The 24,640-nt window shown below is 49.4% G+C and overlaps 1 protein-coding gene across 6 annotated transcripts in view; it reads left to right on the top strand.

The window, feature by feature from the left end:
- The window catches only part of SUPT6H (SPT6 homolog, histone chaperone and transcription elongation factor), a 33,536-nt gene extending 9,566 nt beyond the window's left edge, over positions 1-23,970 (top strand). For 5 of the 6 annotated variants that reach the window (XM_004746988.3, XM_004746987.3, XM_004746985.3 and 2 more), the window contains 36 exons: positions 207-348; positions 1,332-1,490; positions 1,588-1,664; positions 2,029-2,221; positions 2,443-2,527; positions 3,169-3,442; positions 4,258-4,359; positions 4,597-4,713; positions 5,666-5,755; positions 5,963-6,105; positions 6,797-6,945; positions 7,098-7,196; positions 7,675-7,804; positions 7,889-8,039; positions 8,182-8,336; positions 8,504-8,699; positions 9,102-9,241; positions 9,363-9,480; positions 10,783-10,859; positions 11,091-11,226; positions 11,513-11,650; positions 11,729-11,896; positions 12,834-12,961; positions 14,090-14,297; positions 14,784-14,931; positions 15,774-15,916; positions 16,831-16,971; positions 18,027-18,222; positions 18,610-18,848; positions 19,442-19,555; positions 19,710-19,834; positions 21,534-21,646; positions 21,924-22,001; positions 22,098-22,264; positions 22,699-22,886; positions 23,168-23,970. In XM_004746988.3, coding sequence (XP_004747045.1) covers positions 240-348; positions 1,332-1,490; positions 1,588-1,664; positions 2,029-2,221; positions 2,443-2,527; positions 3,169-3,442; positions 4,258-4,359; positions 4,597-4,713; positions 5,666-5,755; positions 5,963-6,105; positions 6,797-6,945; positions 7,098-7,196; positions 7,675-7,804; positions 7,889-8,039; positions 8,182-8,336; positions 8,504-8,699; positions 9,102-9,241; positions 9,363-9,480; positions 10,783-10,859; positions 11,091-11,226; positions 11,513-11,650; positions 11,729-11,896; positions 12,834-12,961; positions 14,090-14,297; positions 14,784-14,931; positions 15,774-15,916; positions 16,831-16,971; positions 18,027-18,222; positions 18,610-18,848; positions 19,442-19,555; positions 19,710-19,834; positions 21,534-21,646; positions 21,924-22,001; positions 22,098-22,264; positions 22,699-22,886; positions 23,168-23,354 — 5,181 coding nt within the window. In that variant the 5' untranslated portion in view covers positions 207-239 and the 3' untranslated portion in view covers positions 23,355-23,970. The remainder of the gene's footprint in view (positions 1-206; positions 349-1,331; positions 1,491-1,587; positions 1,665-2,028; positions 2,222-2,442; positions 2,528-3,168; positions 3,443-4,257; positions 4,360-4,596; positions 4,714-5,665; positions 5,756-5,962; positions 6,106-6,796; positions 6,946-7,097; positions 7,197-7,674; positions 7,805-7,888; positions 8,040-8,181; positions 8,337-8,503; positions 8,700-9,101; positions 9,242-9,362; positions 9,481-10,782; positions 10,860-11,090; positions 11,227-11,512; positions 11,651-11,728; positions 11,897-12,833; positions 12,962-14,089; positions 14,298-14,783; positions 14,932-15,773; positions 15,917-16,830; positions 16,972-18,026; positions 18,223-18,609; positions 18,849-19,441; positions 19,556-19,709; positions 19,835-21,533; positions 21,647-21,923; positions 22,002-22,097; positions 22,265-22,698; positions 22,887-23,167) is intronic. The other variant, XM_045070133.1, reaches the window with a different exon arrangement.
- Positions 23,971-24,640: the final 670 nt, after the last annotated feature.

Below are 24,640 nucleotides of genomic sequence, written 5' to 3' on the forward strand. Positions count from 1 at the left end.
TGAGAGTGGTAACAATGGGAGGGGTGGAAAATGGATGCGATGGAGCCATCTGATTCTTACTGTCTCCTCCCTCGGTGGGAATGATGGAGGAGGCAGAGTTGTGGCATGTGACTAAACGGCTATTGGTGGAAAGGCTTAAGGGTACTCTGTAAAGTCATGTGTCTCATTTTTAAATTTTTTTATCCCTATCTTCCTTTCTTCCCTAGTCATCTTTGGGCAGGCCGTGAGAAGCTGCAGCCATGTCTGATTTTGTGGAAAGCGAGGCCGAGGAGTCGGAGGAAGAGTACAATGATGAAGGCGAAGTGGTGCCCCGAGTGCCCAAGAAATTTGTGGAAGAGGAGGATGACGGTGAGGAGGCCCCAGCCTCAAGCTTCTCCCCACTATTGCTAAGCTTTGGATAGTTGGAATCTTGCTGATGAGAGGCTCAGGCTGAGCACAGAAGTTATCACACATGAGGTACCAGCTTGAGAATTTTCAGTAATTTATAGAAAATACTTACTGAGCATCTGTCTGCTGTATGCCAGGCACTGTGCCTAGAACTAGAAATATAAAGACCCTGCTATCTTGGAGTTTACATTAGTGGGTGGGGACAGATAGTAAACCAACGAATAAATATATACGTAATGTTTTCCTCTTTTAGAGACCTAGCAGTGTTGGTATTTTTGTGTCCAGTTTCCTATTTCTCTGGCCAAACGCAACCATTAGGATCCTCAGCAGAGTAGAACCATGAAATGGTTTTAAAGACAGAAAGGTAAATGTAAGTTTTATCAAAAGAATTAGGGATAAAAGAAGTAATATAGCTGCCAAATTTATAAACTAAGAGGAAAACAAAGATTATTGGTGGCTCTAAATCTAGTGTGAATTTTTTTTTTTTTTTTAAAGATTTTATTTATTTATTTGACAGAGAGAAATCACAAGTAGGCAGAGAGGCAGGCAGAGAGAGAGAGAGGGAAGCAGGCTCTCCGCTGAGCAGAGAGCCCGATGTGGGACTCGATCCCAGGACTCTGAGATCATGACCTGAGCCGAAGGCAGCGGCTTAACCCACTGAGCCACCCAGGCGCCCTCTAGTGTGAATTTTGAAGAGCCCAACTAATTAGGAAGATCATCTTTGCCTAAATACAGATAGTGAACATAGAAAGGAGATCATCCTTTTCCAGATACTGCTGCTATAAGTCACTGGCCATGTTTTACATCTTTAAATGAGGCTGAAAAGTTAGCATGGCACCCATATCATTAGCTTTAGAGCAGAGAGAATCACAGTCCAGCAGGTGGCCCCGCCCCACTCCAGCCCATTACCCAAACTCCATACCTCAAACATGCATGTTTTCCAGATGAGGAGGAGGAGGAGGAGAACCTAGATGATCAGGATGAGCAAGGCAATCTGAAAGGCTTTATCAATGATGATGACGATGAAGATGAAGGGGAGGAGGATGAGGGTAGTGACTCTGGTGATTCAGAAGATGATGTTGGCCACAAGAAGAGAAAACGCAGTGAGTAGTCTCTCCTCAGTCAAGCGAGGCTGGGGTGGAAGTTGCAGTGGAGAAGGGGACCTCTCTGTCGCCATGGGTAACACTTTGTTTTCTCCAGCATCTTTTGATGACCGCCTGGAGGATGATGATTTTGACCTCATTGAGGAGAATTTGGGTGTCAAAGTCAAAAGAGGAGTAAGTCTCACTCTTTATCTCTGTCCCTAGGGAATGAAGGAAAGAAAAATCCTTGAAATTCCATGATTTTGGGGGGGATGAGGCACTCCAGAATGCTTTGGGAAGCATTAGGGAAGAGAAAGTTGCTCCGAGTCCTTGTGCCATGGAGACCAGCTTTGCATCCCCGAACTGGATGCCTGTTGGAGACAGGCTTGTCAGAGTTTCAGGGGTGGGCTTGGTGCTCAAAGAGCATCACTTAACATGTTCTTTGCCATCTCCCTTGGTCAGCGCAACCATGGTGGGAAAATGGGAGTGAGACTAGAAAGCAAGCATCCTTAATGCCCGCCCCCTCAGACCCTGATGAGAAAGGTTTTCCCACCCCTAGCAAAAATACCGACGTGTCAAAAAAATGTCAGATGATGAGGATGATGACGAGGAGGAATATGGCAAAGAAGAACATGAAAAAGAGGCAATTGCGGAGGAAATCTTCCAGGATGGGGAAGGGGAAGAAGGGCAGGAAGCCGTGGAGGCCCCCATGGCTCCTCCAGAGGAGGAGGAGGAAGATGATGAAGAATCAGGTATGTGGCATCAGGCAGGGAAGCCTGGGATTGCCTAGCTCCTACAAGCAGGGTGGGAAACCATCCTGTAACTAAAAGCCCCCAGCATCTGACAGAAAGGAAGTTCATTTTTAGGAGTCTCCCTACTCTTCTCCCTGGCCACTCACGTGATAGGAAATAAAGCCATTCAGTCCTAACTCATGCCCTGCCTCTGAGCACTAATCCCTTCCTTCCCTGCCCAGACATTGATGACTTCATTGTGGATGATGATGGACAGCCTCTGAAAAAACCTAAGTGGCGGAAAAAGCTTCCCGGATACACAGATGCGTGAGTGGGGTCTGCTACAGGGTGGCGATAAGGGCATTTGAGTAGGCGCAGTCAGGAAGGAGGAGGTCAGATGTTTCTGCCAAAAATGGAACATCCCAGCTCTGAACCGTTTTTGCTTCCCTGCCTCAGATAAGCTTTCCTGGTCAGGAATGTCAGACTGCTCCTAGAAGCCCTGAGAGCTCTCTGCATTGTGGGGCCATTGTGGGCTCAGGGCGGAGTCACCTGTGTGTACGCCTCCGTCCAGCCTTCCTCTACACCTGCGGATTTGTGTTTACTCATCTGTATATCAGCCTTCTAAGTATAATTTTGTTGACAAAAGCTTTTGCTCTAAGGGAATACTGTGTTGCCTTAGCAGAAGATGGCCCTGCTGAGCAGAATGTGGACCTGTGTTGTTGTGCCCTATTGCTCTTTGATCCCTGACATGGGCACATTACCAGCCATGGGCTTTTTATCTTCCATATATAATAATTTTCCCAGAAATATCCCCCAATTAAGCCTTTATTCCACAGTAAATACGCTTTTTTAATTTACCTTTTTCTTAATCTTTGTTTCCTTTGGGGCAAGTAAAGGATCTATGCATGGGGTGCATCTCTCTCCTCTCACCAGAACCTGGCCCAGCAGCCTCTTGCTGTCACCCACAGGGCCCTGCAGGAAGCCCAGGAGATTTTTGGTGTGGACTTTGACTATGACGAGTTTGAGAAATACAATGAGTACGATGAAGAACTGGAGGAAGAGTATGAGTACGAGGATGATGAGGCTGAGGGTGAGATCCGCGTGCGCCCCAAGAAGACCACCAAGAAACGTGTGAGCCGCAGGAGCATCTTTGAGATGTACGAGCCCAGCGAACTAGAAAGCAGCCACCTCACAGATCAGGACAATGAAATCCGGGCCACAGACCTGCCTGAGAGGTTCCAGGTAAGAAAGCACCAGCTTGGGGCGCCTGGGTGGCTCAGTGGGTTAAAGCCTCTGCCTTCGGCTCAGGTCATGATCTCAGGGTCCTGGGATTAAGCCCTGCATCGGGCTCTCTGCTCAGCAGGGATCCTGCTTCCTCCTCTCTCTGCCTGCCTCTCTGCCTACTTTTGATCTCTGTCTGTCAAATAAATAAATAAAATCTTTAAAAAAAAAAAAAGAAAGCACCAGCTTTGCACACTTGCGTGGCTTAAGTTGTTTAGCCTCTGCCTTCAGCTCAGATCATGATCCCAGAATCTTGGGATCCTGTCCCGCCTCAGGCTCCCTGCTCGGTGGGAAGCCTACTTCTCCCTCTCCCACTCCCCCTGCTTGTGTTCCCTTGCTGTCTCTCTCCCTCTCTCTCTCTGTTGAATAAATAAAATCTTTTAAAAAAGCAAGCAAGCAAGCAAGCACCAGCTTCTGTCCTTCTGCCAGTCTGTCATCACCTGCCTTGTGCAGCCTTCCTCCAAAAGTTGTAGCAGAGGAACAGTCTAGCAACAATCTGATACTGGATGGTATGTTGGAAATTGGCTTTGAACCCCATCTGACCAGGGGGTGCAGGGAGTCCAACTCTTAGAGAAGGCGCTTGTGCTTCTGGTTCTTAAAATGGCACGCTTCCTTTAGCAGATACACAAGGCGTTTACTTCGTGCCAGGACAACACTCTTCCAGGGTGCCGGAAATGTTTGTCTGTGGAGCTAACGTTTCTGTCCTGGAGTGGTATATGTGTTTCCCACAGGAATACAGGATAAAGTCGGCCTCACCGTTGTCTTCTCCCCAACAGCTCCGCTCCATCCCAGTTAAGGGGGCTGAAGATGATGAACTAGAAGAAGAAGCTGACTGGATATACAGGAATGCCTTTGCCACACCAACCATTTCTCTGCAGGTATCCAAAAAAAAGATCCTTAGGTTTGACATGAACTGGGGGCCACTTTATCAAGGTGAAGATCTGCTCCAGACGTCTGTGTGCTTAGTACAGGATAGTATGAGTGTGTGTATGTGTATGAGAGATTTTTCTAGATTTCATCTGATAAGGTCATCCTTTGACATGAAGCAGTTTCACACATGGTAAGACAAAACAAATGAAAGCATTGTTGATGTTTCTGTTTTCTTCTGGCCCTAGGAAAGCTGTGATTACCTAGACCGAGGGCAGCCAACCAGCAGCTTCAGTCGAAAAGGACCCAGCACAATTCAGAAAATTAAAGAAGCCCTAGGCTTCATGCGAAATCAACACTTTGAGGTAGCGGCTCAAGCTCTCTGACGGCCCACTGGTTAGAAATTGAGCTGTGGGGGTGCCTGGGTGGCTCAGTTGAGTGTCCAGCTCTTGATTTTGGCTCAGGTCTTGATCTTGGGATTTTAGGATTGAGCTCCACATCAGGCTCTGTGTTGGGCATGGAACCTGCTTTAGATTGTCTCCATGCCCCTCTGCCCACCCGGCACCCCATCCCACCCTGCTGTGCACATGCTTGTGTGCGCACACTCAAAAAAAAAAAGGGGGGGCGGGGCACCTGGGTGGCTCAGTGGGTTAAAGCCTCTGCCTTCGGCTCAGGTCATGATCCCAGGGTCCTGGGATCGAGCCCCACATCGGGCTCTCTGCTCTGTGGGGAGCCTGCTTCCCCCTATCTGCCTGCCTCTCTGCCTACTTGTGATCTCTCTCTCCATCAAATAAATAAATAAAATGTTTAAAAAGGAGGGGGGCACCTGGGTGGCTCAGTTGTTAAGATCTGCCTTCAGCTCAGGTTGTGTGGGATCAAGCCCCACATCAGGCTCCCTGCTTAGCAGGGAGCTTGCGTCTTCCTCTCCCACTCCCCCTGCTTCTGTTCCCTCTCTTGCTGTATCTCTCTGTCAAATAAATAAATAAAAATCTTTAAAAAAAAAAGGAAGAAATTCACCTAGGGATTGAGGGAAAAGGGAGCTACCTGTCAGATGGGAACCCCCTTCTCCTGTCCTCAGATGTGGTCCCTTGGCTCAAGAGTGTGAGAACCAAAGGAGACTCTGGTGGTGATCAGGAAAATGATGTTACCTGTCTCCAACATCATTTTCCCCTGCTGGGGAGAGCAGAGGCCCTTGATGAGCCAGTGAGGGAGGTCAAACTTCTGACTGAAATTTTCTAGCCCTATTTACCCCTCTGTCAAAGGAGCTCCTTACATATCTTTCCACTCTGGTTGACTGCAGTCTCCATACTACTCTAGGTGCCTTTTATTGCTTTCTACCGTAAAGAATATGTGGAGCCTGAGTTGCATATCAATGACCTATGGAGGGTGTGGCAGTGGGATGAAAAGGTAAGATGGATCTATGGCCCCTAAGAGGCTGAGGTGTGGATTGGGAACCACTACTGCCAGAACCTGAGCTGCCTATACATACCAGGTGGCAACCCAAACCTCCCCAGCCTATCAAGCTCTCCCTCCAGGGGCTCCGGGTAAGAAACAGTCAGCCTCAGGTCTCCGAAGCCAAACACCAGCACTTACTCCTGCCCTCTCTCATCCTAGTGGACCCAACTAAGGATCCGCAAAGAGAACCTAACACGGCTGTTTGAGAAGATGCAGGCTTACCAGTATGAGCAGATTTCCGCTGACCCTGACAAACCCCTTGCTGATGGCATCCGGGCTCTGGATACCACCGACATGGAGAGGTGATGTGTGCAGGGTTTATTCCATTCAGGGAGACCACAGGCAGGCGCCCAGGGAGCAGTGTAAGCTACTAAGTCCTCAGCGCAGGGTCCGTCCTTTAAAAATCTGATTTGTCACCACATCAGAAGTGATTTTTCTGGCAGGCAAATTCATCTTAGTGATCTATGTTGGTTCTAAAAGGTTAAAAGGATAATACAGTCACGTTTGCTGATCTGAGAATTCCTTGCATGTAAAGTTACATGGGAAACCAAATTACAACCAGAAAGGAGTTTGAACAGCTTGCAGTCAGTGTGGCGTGTGGGAGGGGAGCAGATGACTTTAGTGGCTAGTGTCTTGAAGCTGGAGGGTAGGGGGGGCAGACTTCTCAAGGACTCTGAACTTTGCTAGAGACATGACACTTCACAGCTTCATCTCCATTTGTAACAACTGCCAACCATCCCTTCTTGTCCTTTTGGCTAAGATCAAGTGTTGTAACAACCGCCAACCACCATTCAATGTATTGCTTCTCTAAGATATCTTGGTTGCAAGTAAGTCATGGTCTGGTGGTGGTGTATAGTTCTAATAATTGAAGAGTACAGGCACCCATCCCAGTTGGGATCTTGCCTCCATGGGAACTGGACCTCTTGCAGCAGTACTGACTGGGTTTATACTTTTACTCAGTGACAATTAAGGTCTTGTGTCCCTTTCCTCCAGGCTTAAGGATGTGCAGTCGATGGATGAACTGAAAGATGTCTACAACCATTTCTTGCTTTATTATGGCCGTGATATCCCCAAGATGCAGAATGCCGCCAAGGCCAGCCGCAAGAAGCTGAAGCGTGTACGGGAAGAGGGAGATGAGGAAGGCGAGTGCTGGAAAAGAAAACCCAGGAGGCTTAATGGCCACACCGTCCCCTGGGACGGCCTGGGCTGAGTGCCCTTTGGGGCTTCTCTCTACATGTGTCAGATCCTTGGGAGTGACTGGAAACTGGAACACTAACACATGGTTTCTTCCCAGGTGAGGGTGAAGAGGCAGAAGATGAGGAGCAGAGGGGCCCAGAGCTCAAGCAGGCCTCCCGCCGAGACATGTACACCATCTGCCAGAGTGCTGGGCTAGGTAAAAACTAGCTGCTTTGTGTCCTGGGTCTTGTAGCCATGAGCAAGGGAAGTTTCCTGGTAGTCACTCGTGGGCAGGAAGAGGACTTAACAGACATTTGAGCAAATCACCAGTCCAGTTCTGACCACAGGCCCCCAGCACCCACACCCACTTCACAGTAATGGTCCGGTCTTTCCCTAACTTCCTGAAGGAATGGGAAGTGCATACAGTCAGAGAGGCAGGGTCCTTCCTATCTTTCAGATGTTCTTTTACTATAAATTCTACCTTAGTTCTGAGTGCAGGAGTCAGAGAAAATTCCTGTTTCATAACAGCTTGTCAGGTGTTTAAAGGCCATTTTACTATTCCTTGTAAAATTCCTGGTCCTGCTTTTTTGTGACCCTCTTAAAGACTAGTGCCCAGAGTTGCTACTCTGGACCCAGAGCAAAGGGATTTGTCAGCCTAGCTGTTGTTTTACCCTTCACCCTCCTGTATGCTTTAGATGGTCTGGCCAAAAAGTTCGGGCTTACTCCTGAGCAGTTCGGGGAAAACCTCCGGGACAGCTACCAGCGGCATGAGACAGAGCAGTTCCCTGCAGAGCCTTTGGAGTTGGCCAAGGATTACGTTTGCAGGTAGGCATGCAACAAGTAGCTGGCAGGAGGAAGGGCCTGAGGGCCAGACACTGTCATCCTGCAGCTGCCATGTTTTCCCCACAGCCAGTTCCCTACGCCAGAAGCTGTGCTAGAAGGTGCCCGCTACATGGTAGCCCTGCAGATTGCCCGAGAGCCCCTCGTCCGACAGGTGCTGAGGCAGACCTTCCAGGAGAGAGCCAAACTCAATATAACCCCCACCAAGAAAGGTAGAAAGGTGAGCTGGGTGCAGGGTTTTGATCTGACACACAGCCCAGCTCTGTGTTCAACTGAACTGAGTTTCTTGCTTTCGTGCGCAGCTGAGCCATCTGCTCAAGCCATTCTGTCAGTAGGCTGATGATTCCTCTTGGTGTCTACAGGATGTGGATGAGGCCCACTACGCTTATTCCTTCAAGTACTTAAAGAACAAGCCTGTTAAGGAACTGAGAGATGACCAGTTCCTCAAGATATGCTTGGCTGAAGACGAGGGGCTGCTCACCATTGACATCAGCATAGACATGAAGGGGGTAGAAGGGTAAGCAGAGCCTTGGGGGAGGGCTTGATGAGGGAGGGGTTCCCTCAGGAATGTGAACTGCAGTTTCAGAGTTGAGCGAGTCATTGTCCCTGGCTCACTCAACGTTTATGGACACTGGAGTATCCCCTTTCCTTCCTCCCCAACACTGCCGTGTTGTCTCTCCTCAGCTACGGCAATGACCAGACATATTTCGAAGAGATCAAACAGTTTTACTACCGAGATGAGTTCAGCCACCAGGTGCAGGAGTGGAACCGGCAGCGTACCATGGCCATCGAACGAGCTTTGCAGCAGTTCCTCTATGTACAGATGGCCAAAGAGCTCAAGAACAAGTTGCTGGCAGAAGCCAAAGAATATGTCATAAAGGTGAAGACAGAAACTCGGCGGTCCTTTGTCCTGTGATTTCTCCAACCTAGAGCTGAGAATTCAGGAACCCCTTAACAGTAGTCTTCTAGCTAATAGAGAAACACTGGGGGCAGGGGGAGGTAATCACGGGGAGCACATACAAGGCCAGGGGTCACTCCAAGACCTCCCCATTTGAAGAGCCTCTTGACTTGCCACCCCCAATCCAAACATTCTTTGTCTTTATTACTGTTCTCCGTATACTCCCCTGTATCCAGAAGCAATGTATGCCTTCGCACCATAAGCCCGTGAAGGATTAGAAGTATGTCCGCATGTCAGTACAACCTTTGCACATGCGCACCCACATCTGTGTCCTTCGCACACTCGGTGAGCCTCTCGGCCATAGTGTCTGGTGTGTCTCCTCAGGCCTGTAGTCGGAAACTCTACAACTGGTTGAGGGTCGCACCCTACCGGCCAGATCAGCAGGTAGAGGAAGATGATGACTTTATGGATGAGAACCAAGGGAAGGGCATCCGCGTTCTAGGCATCGCTTTCTCCTCTGCCAGGTGAATGCCCATTCGTGCCTGCCCAGCCTCACCCCTTCCCTATCTTCCTAATCCCATTCTTCTCTAGCTGTATTCTTTTATTTCTGACTGTTGCACTGTTCTTTCCTGGTCTGGTTGGCAGAGATCACCCTGTGTTCTGCGCCTTGGTCAACGGCGAAGGAGAAGTGACAGACTTCCTTCGGCTGCCCCATTTTACCAAACGGCGAACTGCATGGAGAGAGGAGGAACGGGAAAAGAAGGCAAGTGGCTGGGATGGGGTAACCAAGTGTACATTTTAAGTGCATTTACAATTCGATGGGGATGCGTGTTCATGGTCTATACAACGACTATGCAAGACCCTGATTACCTCTACCCGTTTGCTAAACCCTGGAGTCTTGGGAGAAGCCTCACTTCCATAAGCAGTAGATGGCACTCAAGTCCTGATGCAGAATTTACTTCTGGCTGGAGGCCAAATCCTCGGCCTTGTGTGCTTCTGGGAGCTGCCATTATGGCTTCTGTTCTTACCAGCATCTGGGTCATCCTGTTCCAGGAGCTGAAAGCCAGTGAGGCATTAAGCCAACCTTTTCCCAGCTTTAGCCATTCAGTGTCTTTTTTCCAAGGAAAGGGGAATTCGAATTCATCTCACGTATATGTTTCTGATTTTTTTTTTTAACCTAACGGTATCTTGCCATTTTGCCGAGAGCGCTACATTCTAAAATAATTTTTAACAACCTTTTTTTTATTATTATTATTAATTTGAGAGAGCAAGAGAAAATAGAGCATGAGTATGGGGAAGAGGGAGGGAGAGCCTAGTTCTCGAGCAGGAGCCCATCGTGGGGCTCAATCCTAGGATCCTGGGATCATGACCTGAGCATAAGGCAGACGCTTAACCGACTGACCCACCCAGGTGCCCCATTAACAACCTTTTTTTTTTTTTAAGATTTTTTTTTTAATTTATTTATTTGACAGACAGCGATCACAAGTAGGCAGAGAGGCAGGCAGAGAGAGAGGAGGAAGCAGGCTTCCCGCTGAGCAGGGAGCCCGATGCAGGGCTCGATCTTAGGACCCTGGGATCATGACCTGAGCCAAAGGCAGGGGCTTTAACCCACTGAGCCACCCAGGCACCCCTAACAACCATTTTTTTTAAAAGAAAACAGTGAAATGAGTTTAGAATAATCCTGCCAACCAAACAGTGGTTTATGTTAGTAAAAACCAAGTATGTTTGGATCAGTCAGGGGAGCATGGGACTCTTGCTCTCGGGGTTGTGAGTTGAAGCCCCATGTTGAGTGTAGCGGTTACTAAAAAGGAAGAAAAGGAAGACAAATGTGTTTGATCACAACCAAGTATGAGCCAGAGGTATAGTAATTTTAGGAAACATTAATGCATATACGATATTGAATCTAGAGACCTTAGTCTCCTTGATTTGTGTTCCACTTAGACAGTCTAACTTGGAGCTTACTGTTCTTTGGTCTTATGAGGTCTTGGTATTACTTAGGGAGAGAAAGCTGTTAAAAATCTCACGATCTTCGGAGCCATTTAGTTCTAATTTTATTTCAATCCAGGCTCAAGATATTGAAACCCTAAAGAAATTTCTTCTGAACAAAAAGCCTCATGTGGTAACAGTCGCAGGAGAAAACAGGTAGGGGCACCAGGGGATCAGACTAGACCTCACTTAAATTCACTCGTCCTTTCTTATCGAATCTGGCATATGCCTGTGTAGACCATTGGTAAATTTCCCATCCCCAAGGAGTATCTCTTTGTCTTCAGAGTTCTTTCCTTCCCCAACCTGCCCCCATCCCAGCCCTGAGTCTGTCCATCCTTGATAAACTATTCAGAAAGAGCCCTGACCCAACACCCCTCCTCCCTCCAGGGACGCCCAGATGTTGATTGAAGATGTGAAGCGCATTGTGCATGAACTGGACCAGGGCCAACAGCTGTCCTCTATTGGGGTGGAGCTGGTTGATAATGAGTTGGCCATTCTCTATATGAACAGCAAGAAATCAGAGGTAATGCTGGAGCCCCATTCTTGGGAGCTGCACACGTAAGAGCTGTGAATCCCAGGGAAATTTAATAGGGAAACGAAAGTGATCACGGGCACAGGACTGCGCTTACTCAATTACCCTTGTGGGGGTGCTTCATTTCACCAGTCATGGCTCAGATAGGGAGCCCTGCAGATAAAATTGGCCCCTGAGGGGACAAGAAAGTGACTTGAGGCCAGAACACTTTGTGATTCCTTTTGCTGTTGAGAGCTGAGAGAACTTAATCGTCCTGCTGGTCCTCATTTGACTCTAGGCAGAGTTCCGGGATTACCCTCCAGTGCTGAGACAGGCTGTCTCCCTGGCCCGGCGCATCCAGGACCCTCTGATTGAATTTGCCCAGGTGTGCAGCTCTGATGAAGACATCCTGTGTCTCAAGTTTCATCCCTTGCAGGTGAGTAGGGTTTGACAGGCAAGCTTGAGCAGGCAAAATGGTACAAGAACCTTACCCCTGCCTGTTCTGTGTTTGCAGGAGCACGTGGTGAAAGAGGAGCTGCTCAACGCCTTGTACTGTGAATTTATCAACCGAGTCAATGAGGTTGGGGTCGATGTCAACCGTGCCATTGCCCACCCATACAGCCAGGCCTTAATCCAATATGTCTGTGGCCTGGGACCTCGAAAAGGGACACATCTCCTCAAGGTAGGATGGGGTTGAATTAGAAAATAAGAAAAGTTCCCATTTCATTGAGCCTTCACACTCTGCCAGCATGATTTGACAAAAGACCAAAGTCAGAGGAGTCAAGGGATTTGTCCAGAGTCATCCAGCTAGTGAGAGTCCAAGTCACTACCATACTGTGGGAAAGATAGCCATAAACCAAGATTTAAAACAGATGGAAAAAGTGAGAAGAGTATCCAGCCTCTGGATAGTGGTTCATTCCAGTGGGAAAAAAAAAAGGGATTTCATTCGGAGGCTAAAGAGGGTGGTATGCAGGGAGCTTTAGAAATTTTGGTAATATTTTTTTTTTTCTTAAGATGAGTGGTGGGCACTCGGATATATGTTTTATCATTAACTTTTTTTTTTTTTTAAGATTTTATTTATTTATTTGTCATAGAGAGAGAAGCGAGAGCAAGCACAGGCAGACAGAGTGGCAGGCAGAGGCAGAGGGAGAAGCAGGCTCCCTGCCAAGCAAGGAGTCCGATGTGGGACTCGAACCCAGGATGCCGGGATCATGACCTGAGCCTAAGGCAGCCGCTCAACCAACTGAGCCACCCAGGGATCCCTATCATTAACTTTTTTAAATTATTACTAATTTTTATAAGTGATCTCTATGCCCAGTGTGGGACTCGAATTCACAACCTCGAGATCAGGAATTGCATGCTCTTCCAACTGAGCCAGCCAGGCGCCCCATTTTATCATTAACTTTTAAGCTATATATTAGTTATGTATTATTTTTGGCAGGTATGACATCATTTACTAAAATAATTTCTTTTAAATGGACAGTATGGCATAGTGCTCAGTTAGATACTGAGGGATAGGGACAGAGTTCCCATCACGGACGGTTTCCCAGAAACCTGAAAGGAGGCGGGGAGGGTGGGGCCTGCCTGCTGCTCTGGCTCACTCCACATCTCTCCCCTAGATCCTGAAGCAAAACAACACCAGGCTTGAGAGCCGGACCCAGCTGGTCACCATGTGCCACATGGGTCCCAAAGTCTTCATGAATTGTGCTGGCTTCCTCAAGATCGACACAGCCTCCCTGGGGGACAGGTGATACCCTCTGCCTGGGTGGGCCAGGAGGAATTCCCTTGGGCTTTGCTTTGGGGATTCAGGGAATTAGGGCTGTCAAAGGGCCCGAGGTATTTGAATTAAGAAATATTTTAAAGCAAAGGTGAGGAAGCTTTATTAAGTCAAGAGCCTCTGACCTATGGAAAAGATCGGTTCAATTATGTGAAGCTTTTTTTGTGTGAGAAAAACATAAAAAGAACCAACTTATTTTATAAATTAAGGACAGGAAACACAATACTTTGTTCAGTAAACACAACATGTTCTGTTATGATCTTGCCATGGCTAGATGAGGGTGGGAATAGCAGGGGCAATGGAAAAGGAGTTGTGGGGGTATGATGAAATAAGGAAGGGGGAGAGAGATTCTGTATGTTTTGAGATGATGTTATTGAGAGAAAGTTCTATTCACTTGGACTTTGGACTTCACTATTGACCTCTTCCTCTCCAGAAGTTATCAACTCAGTCTTTGGAGGATCTTTTCCACGGGCACATAGCTCCTCATTCAGTAATGGAAATCAGTGGGGAAATAGGCTTCAAGTTCTAAAACTTCATTTTCCACCCAGCTTTGCTGTAACACTCCACGAATAACATAGGTCCATGTGAGTGCACGGGCAAGACCAGCCTGGGAAGGCTTTATGGGGGAAAATAGCTGCCAGCAAATTGTCAGAAGTCTTTTTCCCCCTTCTTGTTTTATCTTGTTATAACACTTATTTAAGTTCATGATATAAAATTCAATGTATAGCAGTATTATGCAGAAAGTGGAAGTCCCCCATAATCCCACCCCCCAGAGATAACTACCATAACAATTTGGTGTATACTACAACGTTCCTAAATTTTATTTTTGCTATGCATTTACTAACTACCCATTTACTACAAAAATGGGATCATATGGTTCATAGTGTTTTGCAGTGCATTTTTCACGTATCAGTATATCGTGGCCATCTTTCCATGTCAGCACACATAGATCTACCTCATTATTTTTAATGGCTGTATAGTATTCCATTGTATGGAGGTACCCTAATTTATTTAACCAGTTCCCCATTGGTGGACATTTGGGTTGTTACTAGAAGCTTCTCGTTCTATATCCTGGCTCCTTTTCTGCCTTTCCTTCAGCACTGACTCATACATTGAAGTTCTTGATGGTTCCCGAGTCCACCCTGAGACCTATGAGTGGGCCAGGAAGATGGCAGTGGACGCTCTGGAATATGATGAATCAGCTGAGGACGCCAACCCTGCAGGAGCCCTCGAAGAGATATTGGAAAACCCAGAGCGACTCAAGGACCTGGACCTAGATGCCTTTGCAGAAGAACTGGAGAGGCAGGTGGGTGACAGCATAGAGGCCCAGTGCAGAAATCATTCCAAGTCCCCTGGTTGGGAGGAGACTCAGGCAGCAAGTCCCCAGGAAACCTCTTGATACTATGGACATGGGAGACTCCATTCTCTCTTCACCTTACCCTAGCAGGCTCTACCGGGATTTTCAAGGAAGTGTTCAGTCTGCTTATTAAGGAGCAAGGAAGTCTCAGACTCCTATATCCATTATCAGTGGTTCGGGGCAGTTGTCAAGTTTCCTTCTAGGCCTTCTCGCCTCCTCTCCAATAGCACAGCTTTGCATGTGTCTGTTTCACACATTGGGGTTCTCTGAAGCGTTTTAGAGAAAACTTGAAAACTTCTTGTCGTAAGTGTTAAAGGAGAACAAGAGAAGAGAAGCCCTGACAGAGGCCAGCTGGCCTATTCCTTTCCTTGAAAGCCCCTGTGGCTCCAGTTAGGGAATGGTTGCAAGGTTCTTCCTGATGGGCTTCTTCCACAGGGCTATGGTGACAAACACATCACCTTATATGACATCCGGGCGGAGCTGAGCTGCCGGTATAAGGACCTCCGGACAGCCTATCGCTCTCCCAACACAGAGGAAATCTTCAATATGTTAACCAAAGAAACACCAGAGACCTTCTACATTGGTAAATTCTGGGCCTGGTTTTCAGCTGGAGAAGGATGTATAAGGGTGGGGGATGTGTTCACTGTGTACGTTCAAACCAAGCCATGATTCCCACAGAATGAGGCAGGTCTGCAGGGAGAAAAGACCAGGGGGGCCTGTAAGAAGATTATAACTAGGGTCACCTGGGTGACTCAGTGGGTTAAAGCCTCTGCCTTTGGCTCAGGTCATGATCCTAGGGTCCTGGGATCGAGCCCCACATTGGGCTCTCTGCTTGCTCAGCGGAGAGCCTGCTTTCCCCTCTCTCTCTGCCTACTTGTAATCTCTGTCAAATAATTATAAATAAAATCTTAAAAAATAATAATAAGATTATAAAGCCCTGGGCTTGGGGCGCCTGGGTGGCTCAGTGGGTTAAAGCCTCTGCCTTTGGCTCAGGTCATGATCCCAGGGTCCTGGGATCAAGCCCCGCATCGGGCTCTCTACTCAGCGGGGAGCCTGCTTCCTCCTCTCTCTCTGCCTGCCTCTCTGCCTCCTTGTGATTTCTGTCTGTCAAATAAATAAATATTTTTTTTTAAATAAAATAAAATAAAGCCCTGGGCTAGAAGTCAAAACTGAGTCCAGGGTCAAACTGTGCCTTTAACCTGCTACTGCAGGATCTTGAGGGAGTCACTCGTGGGGGCTTCATGTTACCCCATCACCAAATCAGGGGAGGATTTCCCTTCTCAAGGATGTGAGGGAAATCTTTGGAAATGCTGTAAGACCAAATTCTATCACTACATGTCAGTGGGAAGGAATCACCCCTCCAGTTCTTTTAGCCTGTTCCCCATTCTCTTCTTCCCTTCCCTGTCCACCTCGCCCTTTCTGCAGGAAAGCTTATCATCTGCAATGTCACCGGCATTGCCCACAGGCGTCCCCAGGGTGAGAGCTATGACCAGGCAATCCGCAACGATGAGACAGGGCTCTGGCAGTGTCCCTTCTGTCAGCAAGACAATTTCCCCGAACTCAGTGAGGTACGTGCTGTCATGCTAGCGTGGTCACTGGACGTCTTGATTGAATGTTCTCTGTGCCCTAGAGAGGAGTTGAGAATTGGGGTGTTTTACGTGGTGCTTTTACCAAATACACAAGAGGGGGAAGAGGGCTAGAACACATACAGGTCTAACGTGAAGTCCCTAGGTATGCAGGTCAGAAATCTGTATGCTTCCTGCATACAGGAAGCTGAGCCTGCTCAGCCTTTAACCCGAGTTTTCTGTTCCCTGGGGATCTAACTAACTCAACCAGATTGAAGATACGAAGATGAGCATTTCTTACAGGGGAGGCACAGTGTCCCCATACATGCTAATTAGAAGGTATCTCTAGGCTCTTTTGAATTTTCCCGTTTTCCACATACATTTTAATTTGTTGTACTTTCTTCTAAACATTATCTCCCTTTCTGATGGTCAGAAGTTAACTAAAGGCATCCTGAACGCTTTTTCTGAGTCTTCAGATGTTATCAGGCAGTCTATGAAAGAGTTGATTTCTGAACTTGACCTAATAAAAGAAGCTGTGGGATTTGCCTGGGTTTTAAGAAAGCCAGGGGGCACCTGGGTCACTGAAATGGGTGGTTCTGTGGAGACGGTCATGTATATTTCTTGTGTCGGAACAAGGTGGGAGAAGGGACTTCAGTTGTGGCTAGAGGGACGTACACATTTCAATTTACATGAAGGATTGCTCTGATGGCTGGTGGTGCCAGTCACTGAGATCACTTATGAGTCACTGAACATTAGGGATGTTCAGAATCTGTGTTGGAGGGTGGCTGAGTCATTGTGTTTTCAGACCACTTTGCCAGGTATTACGGCAGATAAATTGCAGTGCCCGGCAGCTCTTTTTTGAACGTGTGATCTCCAGAATCTTAATGACCAAGCTCCTCTCCTGATGTACTTTTCAGGTCTGGAACCACTTTGACAGCGGTTCGTGCCCTGGCCAGGCCATTGGTGTCAAAACACGGCTAGACAATGGTGTCACCGGCTTCATCCCCACCAAATTCCTCAGTGACAAAGTGGTAAAGCGGCCAGAGGAGCGAGTGAAGGTAGATAAACGACCAGGCTAAGGCATCTAGTAGGGCTTTCAGCCACCCAAACTGGGTGATCCAGAACTTTGGGCTGTGCCCCCCAGAAGTGAAGCTCTGTTCCCACTGGCTGCCAGTAGGGAGAGGCCATCAGGACGATTTGTAACTAGTTGAAAGAAGCCAGGGTGAGAAGCATGTGAATGAGAAGCAGCTTTTGTTCACTGTCTTTGTGAGATCTCACTGGGTTGCCAGCCCTTCAGAGAGGGCTCTCTCTTCCTGTGTGGGAAGCTGTGCTTGAGTCTGCAGGCAGGAAGCAGGGCCCAGCGTTCCATGCTGTGAAATCAGAAAGGCTACGCTCTCTTTCTGTTCTAGTATTCTCTTGCCAGCTGCCATTTATTAGGCACCCACTAGATACCAGCACTTGACATTTACATACGTTGTCTTTAATCTCATGTGAGGGGGAAGGAAAATAGGACCTTTCTGGCGGGAGAAATTGGAGTGTCTTTTCCAGGATCACCCAGTTAGTTGGTGACACGGCTGGTACCAGATCTGCCAAATTCTCTGGTTCTGAGTGTCACAAACACCCAAGAAGTGTGGAGATAGGGAGGTTGGGGAAAGATCTTCCTGAAAAATGGAAGCTCAGGAGATTTTCAAAAGGAGAGCCGTGCCGTGTGATTGGCTTATGCTGCTGTTTAGACAGAAAGACACAAGTCAGGGAAAGAACAGAAAGCTCTTACTTTGCCTCCCCTCCAGAAAGGGCAGCCAGGCTTTGATGGCACCCTGGGAGCAGTAATTAAGTAACTTCATGGGAGAAGGGACTAGCCAGGGGCAGGGTAGTTGCAGTAAGCCCTAGTTGCTTTTCCTGCCTAGAGCGGTAGGCATCTGTGCAAGACATGGCCTGTAATCTGTAGACCAGACTCAGCACTAAACTCCTGATCGGTTGTTTGCTAGCCGGCTCGCTTTGGGCAAGTCACTCTCCCATCCTTCTTCCTGGACTGTGGTTTTCTCACATGTAAAATGGGGCATCGGGCTAGATCATCTTTGTCCCTTCCAGCTCAAATGTTCTGTGGATCTAGGTGGGAATGACTGTTCACTGCCGCATCATGAAGATTGACATTGAGAAGTTCAGTGCCGACCTTACCTGCCGAACCTCAGACCTCATGGACAGGAACAATGAGTGGAAACTGCCCAAAGACACCTACTATGACTTTGACGCCGAAGCAGCAGACCACAAGCAGGAGGAGGATATGAAACGGAAGCAGCAGCGGACCAGTGAGTGTGGCCACCACCACACCTGTACAGCCCAAGTCTCGGCAGCCCTCCCTCTTCAGGATGTACTTGCTGATGGCTGTTCCCTGGTGGGAGTGAGTGCTCAGCTCTGAGGTCTGAGGCCCATAGACCTCACGGTGGCAGGGCTGGAAGCCAGGGTCTTCTGGGGTCACACGTTCTTTGCTAATGCACTGTGACATTTAAAGGCTCGTTCTCTGAGCACCTCAGGAACCCAGGTGCACACATCCTTCACATCAGAGAAGTCAGGTCTGGAGAGGGTGAAAGAGTCTCAGAATTTGACAGCGGGTCAGAAATGAAGCCACGATTTGTCCTGTTGTGGGCTCCCAGTCCCCTTCACCTGATCTGTACTTCTTTTCCTGTCCTCCTCAGCATACATCAAGCGAGTGATCGCACACCCATCTTTCCATAATATAAACTTCAAGCAAGCAGAAAAGATGATGGAGACCATGGACCAGGGTGATGTGATCATCCGCCCGAGTAGCAAGGGTGAAAATCACCTGACCGTGACCTGGAAGGTCAGCGACGGCATCTACCAACACGTGGATGTCCGGGAAGAAGGCAAGGAAAATGCCTTCAGCCTGGGAGCCACCCTGTGGATCAATAGTGAGGTGAGAGCTGGCTCCCACACACTTCCCATCCCCTCTCCTGCTTCCAGAAACAAGGCATTTCTGGCTACTTTGAGCTGACGTTAGTGACTATGCATTATGTGTATTTTAGCTACACAGAGTGACAGAACAGGAGGTTGATTGTGAGATGAGTCATTTGATAACAATTTTTGTGTATTTTGTTTCCTTTTCTGTGTCCTTTAAATTTTAAAATAGACTACCCGGAGAGCACCAGCAGAGGAAGAGGAGAAAATACACACACAGAAACGTATAATTGTGTACATACCCGCACACACACGTACACATGTGTTTCTCTTTTTTGGTTTCAGTAGAGAAAAATTGTATGAAGCTCCCTGTTGTTCCCAAGCAGCAGGGGAGAATCAGGGTTATGGTTTAAAAAATTTTGTGCCTGTAAGCTGATCAATCTGGGCACAACTCAAACAGCTGGGTAAAAGGAGGGGACTTTCCAGCATAGTGAGGCCACAGCAGGCTGGGAAGGCCACGTCCTCCCTTGGGTTCTCTTCAGAGTGCCTCAGTTGAAGGGCCAGGAGTCCCAGCTCACTGTGACACGTGGGGCCTTTCCCATTTCCCCACAGGAATTTGAAGACTTGGATGAGATTGTTGCTCGCTATGTCCAGCCCATGGCATCCTTTGCCCGTGACCTCCTGAACCACAAGTATTATCAGGACTGCAGTGGTGGTGACCGTAAGGTGAGCCCAGGGCTCTTCAAGGCATGACCTCTCCCAGTCACTTCAAGATGTCTAGTTTCCTTTCAGTGCAGGGGATGTGTGCCTCGTGTGTGCACCAGACACCGTGTGCCAAGCATGCTGCTATCCCAACCTCTCCCCCTTGTTCTTCCCCCAGAAATTAGAGGAGCTGCTCATCAAAACTAAGAAGGAGAAACCCACCTTCATCCCTTATTTCATCTGTGCCTGCAAGGAACTGCCCGGCAAGTTCCTCCTGGGATACCAGCCCCGGGGTAAACCCAGGTGAGCACTCGTGCCAAGAAGGTACTGCCACCAGGGTCTGCAGAAAGGCCAGCAGGGGAGTTAGAGACCTCTGGATTGGTCCTCTCTCTGGTTCTGCTTGACTGTCTTTTCCCTCTTACCTGTTTAGACCAGCAGTGGAGGTTGGAGTTGGGGAAAGAGGGTGATGATTTAGCAAAGATTTGGTAAGAAAGATACCTTCCTTAACTCTGTAAGAGAAAGTTTCCTTCACCTGTTCTCTCCCCCACGGAGTGATGGAAATTACCAGCCTCTCTCCACCTGACTGGCAAAGATGGGGGCCAGGACATGGGTCTCTCCTTTTTCTTTCCTGCTTTGCCCTGGCCAGGGTGGTCATCTCATGGTGGCTCACGGTTGCTGTAGTGTGCTAGATGACTTCTGCCTGCATTGCAGGGGTGGGTCAGAAGAGCTTCTCTTTCTCCCACTGACCCCCCTCTGCTCCCTTCCATGTGTGACTAAGCTGACCTTCCTACGTATTCCTTTGGGTCCCTCGAGCTCACGCTGAATCAAAGTCTCTTTTGGGGTTGGGGGGGAGGGCTCTGCTTTCTTTTTGTCTGTTACCCAGCATCCTTCTCTATGCCCCCATCCTCTCTTCGCCCCTTGGCCAAGGCCAGTGCATTTCTGCTCTTGTCCTCCTACTGCCTGCACATGCTAGATAGTGTAGACTATAGGTGAGGGCTCAGTGGCTTGGTGACAAGAAGCTCTAGACCAGACCCTACACCGCCTTGGGCACATATGGAATACTGCTGTCGTTTCTGGGAAGCCATTTCTGATTCACCATCATGCTTCCAGAGGATGGCAGCCAGAGCTCTTGGCTGGACACCTCCCGTGAGGACCGGTTGAACAAAGGAGGGAGCTTTAAACAAGGGAGTAGAAGCACCGTGATAACCTTCCATGGGAAGGTGTGCAGATTCCTTCTGTCGCCAAACTAAGAACACTTGTTTGTCATCACATTTAGGAAGCAGAGTTCAACTTCGGTATAAATAAGGATATGGTGGTAGTTGTCTTTGTCTGTTGGTCATTGACAGTTATCCTTAATTGAACAGAGCTCTCTTTCAGGCATTGTGCTGAGTGTATCTCATGCCTTGTCTCATTTATTCCCCACACTCAGTTCTAAAGGTTTAAGTGTTGTTACTCTCATTTTCAAATGAAGCTGAGATTTGGGGTTAGTAACTTTATATAAGGTCATCTAGGCATCGAATGACCGAGGCAAAGCTAGAGCTAGAACTGGTCTGAACCCAGAGCCCATCCTCCTGCACTCCCACCACTGCCAAGTGTTGAGTAAGGTCAGACTCCCCACCTGAACAGGGGTGCTTCCAGATTCCAGGTCTCAGGGAATTGTTTTTGCTGCCCTGGGAAGCCCCTTCGGCCCTGACACCGGGACCTCAGTCTTATCCTCATCTGCAGGTGCTGCCATCTTCCTACAGCCCAGGGTGGTGGCCCAGCCCACAGCAGGCCTTCCTCTGGTGGTCTGTACCTAGCATACTAGGGGCTGCTGATGCCTGGCCTTGACCTGCTTACCTCCTCAGAGTGTGGCCTCCTTTGATGGAGTCAGTGCTCTTTCATCTCTGCTTTCCCCCCAGCACCTAGTTTGGCTCCTTCAAGTGGTAGAGATCTTTTCTGGCCGCTCGCTCAGGGCTGGCCCCAAGTGGTGTCTGATATGTGTTTCCTTCCAAAATCCCAGGATAGAATATGTAACAGTGACTCCCGAAGGATTCCGGTACCGGGGCCAAATCTTCCCTACTGTGAATGGACTTTTCAGATGGTTTAAGGATCACTACCAGGATCCTGTACCGGGTGAGTTCTGCACTGAGCTCTGTAGTGTGCTTAGAGGGACAGGTAGGCCCTGAATCAGAATGCTCACTTGCCCCCTGCGGAAGGGACAAGGCCTAAGCTGTCACCACAACTGTCTCATGCCTGCTTCAGCCTCCTGGCATCAAGGATGTCCTCCATCTACTTTGCCAGTGCAGCTTCTCTTCTCTCTACCCACCTCAGACCTCCTCCAGCCCCCTATGTTGTGAAACCAGAAATAGGTTCCTGGAGGGACATAACTAACTTAAGCCATTTCCTGTAGGCATCACCCCCAGTAGCAGCAGCAGGACCCGGACACCTGCTTCTATCAATGCCACCCCAGCCAACATCAACCTTGCAGGTAAGGAGCTTAACCCTGGGACTAGGACCTGGAGGGATGGGACCAGAAGGACTTGGACTGATAACGTGCCCATCTCCCACCTCTGTGTGCTTACAGATCTGACGCGAGCTGTGAATGCCTTGCCCCAGAACATGACCTCCCAGATGTTCAGTGCCATTGCAGCCGTGACAGGCCAAGGACAGAACCCTAATGCCACCCCAGCCCAGTGGGCCTCCAGCCAGTATGGCTATGGCGGCAGTGGAGGGGGCAGTAGCGCTTACCATGTACGTGGCTTGGGGACAAGGCTCCCTGCAGGGGGTGGAGAAGACTGAAAGGGGACGTCATCCGTTCCCGTGTCTATAGACTGGCCTCTGGCAGTGACCACCATGGGGGGCTTCATACATACAGATGGGGTCAGCACAGCCTTAGGAACTGTCTCCAACCCACAGTCCTTTTCCTTGGGTCCACTTGAGGGTAAAGGGAGTGAGGTCTGATTTTTCCACAGTCCTTTGGGATCTTTGGAACTCTTAGGCAGCCAGGAGTGGTGGGCCCCATTGTGCCCGGCGCCATCTGCTGCTTGGGACTACACACTGCCCAAGAGATGGTTGATTAGCTGGAAAGCTCTGGGCCAAGCCCCAGCTCTCAGTTTGTCAGAAGTTCATAGCAAGGCCAAATAGGCCCCAGTCTCATCGCCATTTAATGGTTCTCCTTTGTCCAGGTATTCCCAACGCCAGCCCAGCAGCCAGTGGCCACACCACTAATGACCCCCAGCTACTCCTACACAACCCCCAGCCAGCCCATCACCACACCACAGTACCACCAGCTCCAGGCCAGCACCACCCCACAGTCTGCCCAGGCCCAGCCCCAGCCTTCTTCCAGCTCTCGGCAACGGCAGCAGCAGCCAAAGTAAGTGTGTGGTCGGTGGCATGGAGCAGGATCCTGGGGCGGGCATCGTCAAGAGGCCAGCAGGCCCGGCATAGGCAGGTACCTTGGGCCTTGTGAGAGCTGTGACCCAGGTGATAGCCCGGGATGACGCTGGGTGCAGACAGAAGAGGGTGACGTGGCAGCTGGCCATGGCTGCTGCCAAAAATAGGTAGTCCATTTCTATAAGGATGGAAAAGAGAAGGCTTTCTTCTAGTGATCTCTGGGAGAGTCCTGATCGCAGATGCCCCTTTTCCCGCTCCCAGGTCCAACAGCCATGCCGCCATCGACTGGGGGAAGATGGCAGAGCAGTGGCTACAGGAGAAGGAAGCCGAGAGGCGGAAACAGAAGCAGCGGCTGACACCTCGACCCTCTCCCAGCCCCATGATCGAAAGCACCCCCATGTCCATTGCCGGCGATGCCACCCCGCTCCTGGATGAGATGGATCGGTAGGGGGTCTGCCCCTAGGACTCTGGTTACCTCTGAGGCTGGGAGAGGCCCAGCTGCCCACTGCCTCACTCCCTGCCCCTCCTTTACTGTCCATAAAGTGGCGTGAATTGACATTCTCATTGGTGGTCAGCCTGGATGGGTGACAAGCTGGATGGCCTCACGAATTTGAGCTCAGTGCACGCTAGGCAGCAGTGCCCCACTCCAGGCCCTCACTGACCACCTGTCCCGGGACCAGGCTGGGAGGGGTGTGTGGTGGGGAGGAAGAAGAGGAAGACGAGAATGAGAGTGGAACAGTTTTGTATTCTACTCCCTACAAGCCATTTTGAGCTTCTGCCCTCATCTGACTCTGGGCTGTGACCCTGGGGCACCAAGCTCAGCACATGAGTCTCCCCCAGCTCTCGCAGGGAGAGGAATGCTATTTATTCAGTTTGGGGCAGGAGGGAGAGGAGGAAAAGTATTTCTGACCCTGATGCCGACAGCCTGGGTGGCTAGCAGAGCAGAATTGCAGGGAATGTGGGGGAGCAGTGCTAACCTGCCCCGCCCCTGCCTGGCCGCCTTCACCCACGTGCTGCTGTCTCCGCTTCCTGCCTGTCATTTGAATAAACAGTGTTTCTACAGAGCACTTGGCAAAGTCTCTCTCTCCAACATTCCGGCGCTTGAAGGATGGCTTTCAGAGCAGTGTGTGGAGCTCTGCAGGCTCCCTGTAACTCCTTCGAGGCCATCAGAGAGACTGACTCAGAACAGCAAGCAGCATCTGTATCTGACTACCTGGGATCACATCCCTGCACCGCTTCCCCAGCCCTGGGCCTGTGCCATCTTCTCTGTAAAGTGGAGTGATTGCTACCTGCCTTGTCAGGGCAGCTACCAGCACTGAGAGGATGTGTGCGTGCTCAGCCCAGGGCCTCGGACCTTGTGAGGCCCTAGGACCCAGTAGCTGCTGTTACTACACTGGCAGGCAGCCACTCCAACTACTGGGTCCACAAGCCACCTCTGGCATAGTGAAGAAGGGCCGAGAGTAAGTTTCAGTTTCTCGAGCCCCTCTACCTCCTCCCTCTACACTCTTTTTGCCAGCTGGGCCTCGGTCTGTGATAGTACAGTACCTCTACACAGACATGTCAGCCGAGGATGGGCCCCATGCTTGTCTGCTCCCACACCCGCCCTGGAAAAGGGAGTGCCGGCCTGTTGCAGGGGAGGCCAGTCCCCCTCTTACCAGCTTGGTCCAACCAGCGTCTGGCCCTTGCCCTTTCCCCCAACCCCACTGCCTCTTTGTGTTCTAGACTCCTGGTATT

This window comes from Mustela putorius, unplaced genomic scaffold (assembly GCF_011764305.1).
Source record: "Mustela putorius furo isolate JIRA1106 unplaced genomic scaffold, ASM1176430v1.1 tig00003962_pilon_pilon_pilon, whole genome shotgun sequence".
In the NCBI taxonomy this organism is placed as follows: Eukaryota; Metazoa; Chordata; class Mammalia; order Carnivora; family Mustelidae; genus Mustela; species Mustela putorius.